Here is a 13,068-nt window from a genome sequence, read left to right on the forward strand (position 1 = left end):
AAACGCCAGATAGTCATGTACTTTCTTCAGCTGCAGCTGTGTGTAACATGATTTATATGTACTCGCTCTCGCCTCTCTCCGCTGCCCTCAGTCAGGATTCCCAGGTACGAGTCACCAACTTTCAAACACTTTACGGGGGAGGTGGTGGCTCAATCGGTAGAGAGTTGGCCTGCAGTCCTATTGAACCCAGGTTCAAATCCCGCTGGGGCAGGGAACAGTTTAAGAATTTGAATTTCATAAATATCAGACTTTACTGATCTACCAGAAGAACCGCCGACATGTCGTAAAAATACCCCCGCTAATACCAATACACCAGTCCTGAATGAGACAGCCCTAGCATGTAGGTTATTCAATATGGACGGTGGGTGTTAGCGCCGAAGTGGTGTCATGTAGAGGTGTATGGTGTGTAGAAGGACTACTGGGCCTTGAAAGCAGGCAGTGAAGCCTATGCCAAGAGTCGGTCACAAAAAAAATAAAATAAAAAATAAAAAAATTACAGGAATGAAGAGTAAAGTGAAAAATGGCCAAGCAGAGTTATTACTGATCGAAATTATCAGTTCTAGGAGACTTTCTTACGGTAAAAATTTGTTAAGGTCCTTTATAGCTATTTCCCCTGTGTCAGTATTTATACAGGTCTTCTATGACTACTTATGCAGGTCGCCGCGGGTGATGTCGACTCTCCCTGCATCCACCCTGACGCTGGCGGTGCCCACCCATACCAGTGCCGCAGCGGGGGGCGCAGGGGTGCAGGTGTTGGTGCTTCTGCTCTCACTAGTGGCATCATTTACTACCTCCCTCACTGCCTCCTAGATCTTTACCTCCGCAGTTTCTATCCATTCTCTGTTAACAATGCAAATGTTCAGTCATTTTGTACCCTTGCCATACAGGATAGCGCATAAGTTGAAAGCTAGTGGTACTCTGCAGGCGACCTCTCTTGTGTTGAGAAGATGGCCTAGCCAGGTAATGTGAAGGTCGTCAGGTTTATAATGAATTAAATAGTCAACCAGAGACTTCACTGAAAGCCGAAATAAGAAACTAACAACCAGCAGTTTTTCGAGAAGGGAGGATAGAAGTAGCACCTGAACACTCTGATGTAGCTGGGCCGTCCCCGCAGCACACAGGTGGTTGCCAGCTGATTGTTAGTGACAGTGAATTGAGTGTCATCCTGCTTATCTTTTACTGTTTACATTTTATTTATCTTAACAGAGTATAGCTATTTCTTTTGGCTCCCAAGGCCTGTAATTGTGTCCTCTTTCTTTATCTTTTATCTTAACGATTTTTCCCACTAATTTTACAGATGTAGATTATATTAGCTTCTGTTCCAACCTTATTTTCTATATCTAATATAATTTTAATATGTGTGTGAGTCTATATTTTCATCTGTTTTCTCCTACCACTAGCTAAAAAGTTTCTCCTCCCACCTGTTTCTATATCAAACTATTTTAACCTCTCATTTCTAAGTGCCTAGATGATCTGCCTTTCTGTCTATAGTATATATATACCTGTTTCTATCTACCTATACTGGACGAAGGTTAAAGTTCCTAATACACTTTTTTTGTATTGAGTTTGTTACGTATGAATATTGGAAGTTGCGGTTGAGTGGTAGTTGTGTTGTATATGGGGTGTGCATGGATGTGGCCTGTTTGTATAGTCCTGACACGAGAGGCCAGTCCTGCCATACACGTTGAAGACATGTTGTACGTGTGGTGAGGGCAGATGACCAGTTTAGCAGAGGAGCGCCACTTTGTATACTGTTAGCGTAGGAATGGTGGTGATTGCAGTAGGTGGTGGAAATTGTGGTAGTTGGTGGGACTTAGCCGTGACTGATGTAGTGGGTGGTTGTCGGAGATACTGGCATTTGTGGTAGCGGGCATTTGTGGTAGCTGTGGTAACTGTAATGGCTGACGGTGGTAATTTTAGTGGGTAATAGTGATGAATGTTATGATTATGAAGATGATAATAATGATTAAGAGTATGTTGGTACTGATACTATGTATGGTTGGTTGGCTGGTATTTTTGTGACAATCGCATGTTCATCTGAACCCAGTGGAACGCAAGAAACCAGCCACATCAGCCGGGCACTCCCAGAGGTGTTTTGTTGATGTAAAGTATGTGAAAGTGAGGTGCGTGAGGTGAGTAAGTGTACCAGTAAACTGCATATAAAGATAGTGAGTGTAATGGTGATATATAGTGAGTGAGTGTCATGAAAATTAGTGTGATGATAAAAGATGACAGTGATTGTTCTTTGGCGATGATGATAATTGTTGTGCTAGTGATGAAAATAGTGATTGTTTGTGATTGTAATATGGATGTAATAGTGATTGATGAGTCATTTGTTATTGGTGACAGTGAATGTCATGGTGGTAGAAATGAAAGTGATATGATACTGATGTTATGGTAAAGCATAGTGGTGGTGAAAATGTATGTTATATTGATATAATGATGATAGTGATGATATTAGATAAAGGACGGTCATCGTGATATATATAATGATATTGTTGACGCAATATGAAAACTACAGTGCACGTTACGATGACGATGTTGATAGTAACTGTGATGTAAATACAGTGCCAGTACAGTGCCACTCCCAGTTTTTGCCATATAGTCTTTTTTACCCAGTGCAAATCATTACAACCCCATACACAATATCCTCAGTTAAAATGCACGTCAGTAGTGTAAGTTATAAGTCAAGGTTAAGATGTAAGGTTAATAATTCTTTCGTCTCTTGTTATACATTTTCCATATTGTGGATTTTCCTAATTTTCGTCTTGTCATCTTTTTCATCTTCTTGGTTTCCATTCTTCGTTCTGTCTCTCATAGTTGTATATATATATATATATATATATATATATATATATATATATATATATATATATATATATATATATATATAATAAACAGTGCTACTTCTTTTTTCCCCAACACACTCCTTTCTTTCAGCTCAAGTTCTCTTCCTTCTTTTCCTCCACTCCACTCCTTTTTTCACCCTTTCATCCTTTCCTCTCCTTTCCTCTCTTACGACCCTTCATCATGCTTCTGTTCCATTCTTTCGTTTCCTTTCCCGTCTTTCCATACCTTTCTCCTTCTCTCTTATCTCCTTCATTTCTCTTTCTTTCGTCCCTCACTTTTTCCCTTTTTCATCTCTCGTCGTTTCATGTTGTCTTCTACCTCATTAATTACCCAGGCCCCCTCCCTCCCTTTCTCCCTCCCTTCCTCCACGCCCAGGAGAACTAGTGGTGCATGGGTTAGCAAATCCAGTTCATAATTAGAAGAGCCCGAGTTCAATTCACGGGCCGGTCAGACTCTTGAACTGTTTCCCACTTATTGTCAGCCTTAATAACTTTCGTGCAGTCGATAGACATTAATTTTAAGCCTTCCTCCATCCCACCCCATCCCCGCCTTAGCCGCTCAGTGCAGGAACAACATAACGGGTACTTAAGGGTGCCGTGTAACAGCGTCAGTGCAGTGCGGGCCTCATAGTGTTACATTGGCTCTTATTCTCCATAGCTTTGTGGGCTCTGTAGTCAGTTTGCTTTCATCTGACGGAACTGGGCTGCTACAGCATTAACAAAGTAGTGGTTGCATGGATTTCAGTGAGGTAGAAAATAATCTCCTTGGTTACTAGTCAAATTTATCCTCCAGTTTGACGATACCTGACCATTAACTAAGTTGAAAAGGGTTTGAGATCTCTGTCAGGTTAGAACAAAAACACAACAACAACGCTGCCTTGGCACTCTCTCGTATGTGATTATGGCTTTGTAATATTACCGTAAATTGGGTAAATGGTATGCGAGAGGTTATTAACGCACCATACGCCAAGAAGTAAAAAAAAAAAAAACTAAGGAAAAGGTGCCTGTCTCTTAAGATGACGAGAATGCATCCCTATTGTCCTAGTGTCGCATGAGGGAAAAGAGTTAAGGCCAGTTTCAACTTCTAACCTTATGACTGCGTTGTTTTTGTTTACTGCATCACGTCATCTGGAGTTGGTGAGAATGGATATATCTTAGTTTGACCAAGGTGGTGACAGAGTTCAAGTTTGGTGGTGTGTGGTGGCGTTATTTTCTTGTGTTGTGTTGGTTAGCGTCAATGTATTACGGGTACAGGAGGTGTTCTCGTCAGTAGAGGTGGCTCACTACTACGTCGTCCATACCAGTATATCTCTACATAACGCGCGCTGAATATTCATTTTGGGTGTGTTTATGCAAAGTATGTCGATGTTAAAATATAAGGGAATTATATGTATAATATGCTTAATAAAGCACTAAGAAGACGAGTCAGAAAGCCTCCTTAGCCAACGAGAATACATCCCGAGGAGTTATCTTAGTATGGTCTCGGTGTTGTGTTCGGTAAATTTCGCTGAGGCGCTGTGTAACTTGTAGTGTCAGTATAAAGGGTTGACTCAACGCGTCTCAGTGATGACGCTTTGCTGTGTTAGTTGGACTTCATTCGCCGGAAAAGAAAAATAACAGTAGAATTTTGGATAAAGGCAGTTAATTGCGAAAGATTAACACGAAGTTACAAAGTGCTTTAGAAAATTACCAGATTAATAGACACCCACACGTCGCAGGTAATGATTCAACAAAATGGTAGAACGAGAAAACATTTTGTGTTAAGCCCAGCACCCAGCACTGCAGACAGCTACCTGGTCATGAAGTGATATCCCTACCACACCACACACTGACTCAGACCAGCAACAAAATAAGCCTTTGTATTGTAGTCACCTTGGAACTCATGCAGCCACCACACTGTCTGCATACAAACAATCTCTGAAGACCTTTTCAGGATGAGTGCATCCTATTTATTCTTTCTGTCGCCACACAAATTTAGTTAACATTGGAGAGGCCTTTCATTAAAATGGAAGCATGTGAGTGGTGGAATATTCTCACTCTTAATAAATCGTATGGTTTTAGCTACAATAAAATCCGAAAGTGTGACACTGCTGTTGAAACGGCTGAGAGTGGAGTTTGGTATAAAAAATCAGTTCATTTTTTAGGGTGTGACTCAGTCAGCTCGCTGGCACAGGCGATGCATTATTTGGCACCGATGCGCGTGCACTGGATGACAGGCCACGGCTACTGTTGCCTCACACTTTTGTTGTAGCTGATGGATACGTACACATGCGCTATGGGTGCCGTCAAGTGGATTTGGTGGCGATCCAAGGCCACACTCATTACCCTTGCCGTCATCTTATTAAAACGTTTCCAGCCTCTGTTCATTGGCCAGATTAAAGTTTTGGATGCTGGGTGAGTGGAATGGCGTGGTGTAAGGCATAGGCCGGGATGGCATCGTGGAAACTGACCGTATCATCAAGTGTACACAGTGCCTGATGTTTGTGTAGGGGAGGGGAGACCATTCTCATAACAAGTGTGATAGTCCACTTCGCTTGTGGCCCAGTGAATGCCAGGGAATGAAATTACTGCCCATGAGGCACAGTTGGTCTTGGAAAATTATATTGAAATAGAAATATATCTCATTTGGTGCACATATAGTTGTAGAAAATGAAGAAGAAAAAAGAAAAGGTTAAGAAACATCAGTTCCTATATCAAGCTGTTAGGTATCACTGAACGTAAGTTAGGACTAATCTCCATCATATTTGAAAGTAAATACATTTTACTGGTAATGAATTATCGTATACTGGTAATGAGAACTTTGATGGCGTATTTTCCTATAGTTTAAGTGAATGGTAATTAAGGATATAGAATGAATTTGCGTACAAGCTTTTGGTATTTAAGCCAGTACGAACGCCCGTCTCTACTGCACTGACCAGACAAGACTTATTATACTCTTGATACGTATACTGTAGCTTCACTATGAGGGATTTTGTACATAATCTTATTATAGAGTACGTTCCCCGGTTATATGCACGGGATATACCGTTTTTATATGTGTAGAATAATAAAGATATTTTTTAATGATGTAGCTGTTTTATTGACATGTCTCCTTTTTTTTTTTTTTGGCTTTTCTCCAGCGTTAAATTTAAAGGAGCTTATATTTTCACCGTTCTCTCCCTTTTTTAAATTGGATTACAGGAAAAAAAAATAATGGGCGGATCATTATGGAAATTTGTGGTGATGTTCGTGTTGACTCAGAGGTGATATAATAAAATTTCGATGATTGTAAAACAGACTACAGTGGCACAACCATATACTATATTCTGTAAGAACTACCTACACAGACTTTCAGGTCAGCCATCAGGGGAGAAAATGGCATCTCAAGAAGCTCCTATTGGGTTGGACTGGAACACCCTATTTAGTCATGTCTAATTAATATTCAGTCATACCTACCAATATTCAGCCATACCTATCAATATTCAGCCATACCTACCAATATTCAGCCATGCTTATTAATCAATAGCCATATTCTATCACTATTAATTCGAATTCAAATGCCACCCTTCCCAGCCATACTTAACCATTTCATAGAATTTATAGCCATTTCCCAGTCTAAATATGTCTTGGGGGAATCATTGTCATGCCTATTCATAGCCATACTTAGCCACACGAGCAATGTAATTTACTGAGGCATAATCGGCCACTCCAACACACACACACACACACACACACACACACACTACATCTGCTACTCTCAGTCGTACTCTTCAGCAATACTCAACCATTTTCAGCCGTTTTCAGCCATCTAATTAGACATATCTAGCCATATTCAGCATATTCCATTTCCCCATCCACAGCCATAACCCCTCTTCTCTAGCTCTGCCTTTACTCAGCCATACCCAGGCAATTACATTATAGGATCGACTCTGGATATACACAGGTCAGTCCTTTGCCTGAGGTCCATCAGTTCGTGATTTTCCTTACCCAACAGCAGAAGGAGTATGCATTGTGTGTGTGTGTGTGTGTGTGTGTGTGTGTGTGTGTGTGCGAGAGAGAGAGAGAGAGAGAGAGAGAGAGAGAGCATCATATGACCACTCGGGTACTACAGTACTTGCTCACATTATTTGAAGAATCTCACGTACAGCCCTGTCTAGCTTCACTCAGCCATCTACGGACATATTCAGCCATACTTAGCCAAACCATGCCATACCCAGCCTTCTAAAGACATACCCAGTCAGCCATACCCAATCATTCAGCCATACTTAGCCATAGCCATTCATTCATATAATTAGTTAGGAATTTATGAATCTGCAATCATGTTCAGCTATTTCACCCGTTTCTAGAGATACCGAAGCTTACATCAGCCATATTCAGCCATCCAAAGCCGCACCCAGCCAGCCACAGCCACACTCAGCCATTGAAATCCACATGTCAGCGTCCAAAGTCACATCCAGTCAATCTTAGCCATGCACATCCCTCCACAGCAGCCATACTCAGCCACTCCCAACCATATCCAGCCACACCCAGCCATCCACAGCCACACCCAGCCTTCCATAGCCACACTCAGCCATCCATAGCCACACCCAGCCTTCCATAGCCACACTCAGCCATCCACAGCCACACCCAGCCACCACTGAAATCTGCCCCCCTCTGGCTTGTTAGGGACCCGGCCATAAACACTCTCTGGGGGACGGTCACTACCCCTCCCCCCCCCTCTCTCTCTCTCTCTCTCTCTGCAGCCTTGTCTTCGTCTCCTCTTTCTCTCCACTGGCCTCATTTCCCCTTATATTTTTCTCTTTCCTGTTTTTCATTTTTCCATTTTCCTCCAGGTTATGACTTTTTTTTTTTTTTCTCTCCCCCTAGCCTCCTTAACTTCCTCTCTCTTCCTCTTTCCTACTTTCCTCCCTCTGCTCTTCTCTTCTACGGCCTTCTTTCTTCACATTCTTCTTTTCTTTTTAGCCTCGATTCATTCCCTGCTCTGCTTTCTTCTCTGCTCTTGTCATTCTTTTTCATTATTATCCCTTTGTGGTTTTCTCTTCCCTCTATTGTGTCTCCTTATTACATCTTTTCATTTTCTTCTTCTTGGCTTATTTCTCTCTCTCTCTCTCTGCAATCTTTATTCCCTCTTCTTATCAGCATTCGTCACTCCCCCTCTTTAACTGCCTCCTATCTTAGCCATCACCTCCCTCGTCCCTCTCCCCTCTCCTCCCCTCCTTTCCTGTCACCTACCCTCGTTAATTCACCCCCTCTCCCTCCTCCACCACCTCTCCGTCCTCACCTATCATCATCTACCCTTCTACCCTGCCCTTATCTTCACCTATATATATTTTCCCTTTGTTCTCCTTTATGTGCACCTTTCATTCTCTCTCTCTCTCTCTCTCTCTCTCTCTCTCTCTCTCTCTCTCTCTCTCTCTCTCTCTCTCTCTCTCTCTCCTATTTCACTTCCTAACAACACGGCCTTCGTTTACATTCTTCCTGACCAACAAAGACCCTGGCAGTATCTTAATTCATTCATTTTTAACTAATATCTTGAGTTTTTTCTGACATTGCAAGCTTCTTAATATGTACTTGTTATTTTCCTTCTCGATTTCCGCGGAGCACATGGGAATAGTTTCTCACGACAGGTAACGCAAGAACTAAAATGGCAGAGTACAGTAGTGTGTTTGAATGATTTGTTAACTGGATTACTGGATGATCATGAACAGAGTCGTCATAAATGGGAAATGCTGGGTAACCTTCACTTTTACATGGGCACAATGAGGTTGTGTTGGGCTAGATTGGTAGGTAGATTGATGGAGAGATAGTTATAGATAGATAGATAGGTAGGTAGATAGATTTATATATAATTATTCAATATTGTTGGTCACTTGTTCAGCATCTAAGCTCGTTTACAAAAAGTGTTAGCAAAAAAATCCATGCACCAGTACAAGTTCACAAAATAAGTATGCTTACATTGTTCAGCTGGGGTTAATTTTGCGAAAATTGGTTTTTAATAATGAAAATGTAGTGCTTCACATTGGCAGCAAAAATGAAAAGTATACTTACAATGTGAACGATATACAACTAGACTGTATGATCAGAGAAAAGCATGTACCGGTAGGTGACAGACTCGGGAACAAATCACTTCATTACAGAGGTTATGGGGAAGGTTCGCATATTGATATTTAGACTAAGAATAAATATTATTATTATTATTATTGGGGAAGGCGATGCACTGGTCAGATGGCAAAGTTATGATAAAAATAACGCTAGATGGATCCCAGGCCGGGGCTGAGAATAGGCGTAGTCTGAGTTATAACTTTAGTACTGATCCTCAAGTCCCATCTGTATGTCACAAAGTCACACCCATAGATACCATTGCTCCTGTTCCAGATGAAATAGCTTAGCATGTATTCAGTATGGACGATGGGTGTCAGAGCCCAAGCAGTGACATGTGAAGCTGTAGCCTACGACTTGGTCCATAGAAACAGACGATGGCCAAACTTCGGTAATTTAATCAATAAAAACTTGATTTCTTCCGCGTAACAAGACATACTGAGAGGATTTAATTCAAGAAACAAAAATAGTGTGTGGCCATGATATCACTGCAGTTGCCAGTGTTAAATCGTTCAAAATTGTAAAAAGCTGGTCCACCTTAACATAACTCCGATTTTCCTCTTTTTGCAACTTTTTTCTCGTAAGTGAATGGCAAAAGAAACTACTTTTCTGTACCCTTCCATAGCACTTCTTGGTGACTAGCATCATTCACTTGCTCGAATTTCAGAAATATACCGTCTGTAGATATCAGTGGTGTGTTATCTTAAAAAGTGTTTGACAAGTATCGAGATCTGAATCCCCAGCAGGTATGTATACGCCTGTAAGTTAGTATCCTCACAGGTAAAGCAGGGAGAAGAGAACACTGCATTTGGTAGCTCTTCAGTTACCCTACTTCTGTACAGACCACAAGAAATACACTGCAGGAAACTGGAGTAATATCATAACGCCACTTCATGTTTTTTCCCCCAATTACGATTGATTACATGTTTTACCTCAAATTCTTGCGTGTCGGTATGGCTTTTTTTATTGTTTTGTTTTTGTTTTTCTGTATTGCATGATCAAGGGTTGGTGCGTGAGGGAAAGTTTTCCAACTTGCTATCCTTATCTTAATTTGACTGAACAGATACCACTGTCACATCCTTCTCTACTGTACGTCAAACGGTTTATAAGGATTAATAGGTATGTTACTGGTCATTCTTTCTTCGACATTTCTCCATCTTAATTCCAAGTCAGTGTTATGTCACCTCAGTACTTTCTTTCCTACCCAGCCGCATCCCCTGCCGCCACGGTGCCTTACCCTGGTTTATGACACTCCACTGTCGTAAGATTTATTGTGTCTGGTCGGGTAATGGCGTCGGGCGGGTCGGGTGGACGGTAGAGTGGGTGGCAAGATCGTATAACAGTTACAGCCACCCACCTCTTAACAATGCCCTAAAAACTGCCCTACCAGATTTGTTTTCTTTTTTCTAGTTTCTCTTCGAAATTCAAGTCTCACTGGATAATTAATGTTGGGAACTACTTTTGCAGTAAATTGTGGATGAAGGAACTGTATGTGTACAAGAATTTATGAGAAAAAGTACGATCCACAGGAGGTACGTTTTGTATAGAGATCATTTATTTTATTGAATGTATTAGTGCTGCTCTTCAAAACATTTTTCTTTATTTCTCTTACAAGCATATAAAACTAAAAGCATAAAACATAATTATCTGCATCCACAGCACAAAAAGAAAGAAAAAAGTCACGTAGCAGCTGTAAGAGGCGCAGTAAAATGTAAACAATGGTCAGCGTGAACTATGAAGCAGTGGTGTGTTAGTGATATCGAGTATCTTCCCATGGCCAGCCTTATTCACATCTAATCCCTCGTGGAGCGTTGTATTTCATTTAGTGACGTAATGAGGATGACTCAGAGGAGTAATGGAATATTACAAAGACGGATGTAAGCAGTAGGAAGTGAATGAAGATCTGTAGTTTACTCCAGAAAAATGCATCCAAATTCATTGTGGTACCATGCAGCCAAAATAATCAGGAATATGGAATTAGTTTCGGAAGAGTTTCAAAGGTAAGTACAAACCATATGATTAAATCTAAAACATGTGTTTATATTATGTACGAGCAAGAAACGCCGACAGAATACAAGATTCTTCGTAAGTTAGACTGGACGGCTTTAGAATAACATGGCCATTTTTTGCCTCCATAACTCATACTTGTGCCCCTTAGTCTCTGCCATGTAGATAAAAACAGCCAAGAAATATGTCCTTTGATGTCGTGGACTAACACATTAACACTTTTTGTCTCGTGAGCAAGAGTTTAAGTTAGCTCCGGTAAAAATCAGTGTTACGAGTATTGCGCAAGATAATTTGATAAACATTGGTCAGATTTTCCTCGTCTGTTTTGTCTAATGCAACATTTTGATAATTTATTATCAGTAAGAAATGCTTTCTCAATGCTGTAACATTAAAAATTACTTTTTTTCCAGACCAAGGAAAATTTAGTAGCCAGATATACTATAGGTTGCTTACCGGCATATTTAACATCAAAAACAATGACTAAAACTCTGTAGATGCTACTGTACGGTACTCTTTTTGCTTTATCCTGGCGTAAAATTGCAATCTGCCCATCTTGACTGCCGAGTTGTATCAATAGAGTGATACTTAAAAATGATGCAGGTTTTAATGAAGTGCCAAAGGAAAAGTGTTGAACTGTGGCATTGTCTTTCTCAGAAACTGAACTGCTTGAAAATATAGCTAAGCTACTAAAGGTCGAAAATCTGGGCCAAGTTAGAATTTTAAAATAAAATAATACTACCAGTACCAGCGGGTGATGGGCCTCCTCAGGCATATGGTTAACAGCAGCAACACTAACTACTGCTACTACTATACCACGAATAATAATAATAATAATAATAATAATAATAATAATAATAAAAATAATATAGCAGTTTCCATAAGAAACGGTTGATTAGCCTACGAGAAAAAGAAAAAGTTGGATTACTAGGCTGTCAGAAACTTCACTGAAATTTTTTAACGCTAGGGGAAATTGAGCAGAAGGGAGGGAGGAGGAATGGAGGGGAAGGGAGAGGGGATGGGGGGGGGAGAGGAAGGAATTGGTTAGGGAGGCTGAGATGCAGAGAGAGGAGGGAGAGAGAGAGAGATGGAGATAAGGAAGAAGAGGGGAGGGGAAGATATGAGAGAATGGGAGAGGAAGAAAAGGGGGAGGGAGAGGCTGATGAGAAGGAATGAAAGGCGAGAGAGGGATGGAGAGGAAAAGAGAAAGAGGTATGGAGAGAAAGATGGAAAGGAAATGTTAGGGGTGGAGGGAGGGAGGAAATCTGAGAAGGTAGCGTGAGGTATAGGGCTGGGGAGGGGAGGGGAAGGAGGTGTTGGACGGTTAAGAAAAAAGTGAAAAATTGATTGCCTTAAGAAAGAGAGAGAGAGAGAGACAGAGAGACAGAGACAGACAGACAGAGAGACAGAGAGAGAGAGAGGATAAAGATGCAAAGAAGTGGCAGGAGAAAATTGTGCTGACAAAGAAAAAATGCCATCTCTCTCTCTCTCTCTCTCTCTCTCTCTCTCTCTCTCTCTCTCTCTCTCTCTCCGCCCTTTTTTGCTCTCTCGTTTCTCCTTTCTTCCCCCTCCTCATTCGTCTTTAGCTTCCTCCCTCATTCCCGTTTTTTCTGTCACTTCCCTTTTCTTTCGTCCTGTCTCCTGCTTTCACTTCTTCGGTCTTTTTCCCTTTTCCCCTTATTACTTTTTTCTTCCTCTACTTACTCTTTCTTTCCCCTTTCCTTTCTTGTTATATCTCTCCTCCTCCTGTCCCTTCTTCCCCCATTCTCATCTCCTTCATTATCTTTCCCCGTTTTCTCCTTCTTCCTTTTCTCTCCTGTCCCTCCATTCTGCTTCTGTCTCCTTTTGTCCAACTCCCTCTCCCTTTCCCCTATCTCCTTTATTTTTTTTTTCTCTCCTATCTTACAATAATACTGTTCCTCCTCCCTCATTCGTTTCTATCCTTCCCTCCTCTTTCTCTCTGCCTCTTTCCCTCTCCCTCTAATAATTTCTCTTTTCCTCCCATATTCCCATTCTACTTCACATCTCTTCCCCCCTTTCTCGTTCCTCGCCCCCTTTCCCTCCACTCTGTCCCTACGTGCCTCTTCCCTCTCACTGCCCTCCTCTTTCTTTCCCTCCCTCCTTCCCTGTGCCTCCT

The 13,068-nt window shown here is 41.3% G+C and overlaps 1 protein-coding gene across 1 annotated transcript in view; it reads left to right on the forward strand.

Moving 5' to 3' along the window:
• Positions 1–1,221, forward strand: part of Reck (Reversion-inducing-cysteine-rich protein with kazal motifs) — a 64,265-nt gene extending 63,044 nt beyond the window's left edge. The window contains exon 20 of the mRNA XM_080276678.1: positions 657–1,221. Within this exon, the coding sequence (XP_080132804.1) occupies positions 657–810 (154 nt within the window). The 3' untranslated portion in view covers positions 811–1,221. The remainder of the gene's footprint in view (positions 1–656) is intronic.
• The last annotated feature ends 11,847 nt before the right edge of the window (positions 1,222–13,068 follow it).

Source organism: Coenobita brevimanus, chromosome 66 (genome assembly GCF_032717465.1).
Source record: "Coenobita brevimanus isolate Jiangsu-jjx chromosome 66, ASM3271746v2, whole genome shotgun sequence".
NCBI classification, from domain to species: Eukaryota; Metazoa; Arthropoda; class Malacostraca; order Decapoda; family Coenobitidae; genus Coenobita; species Coenobita brevimanus.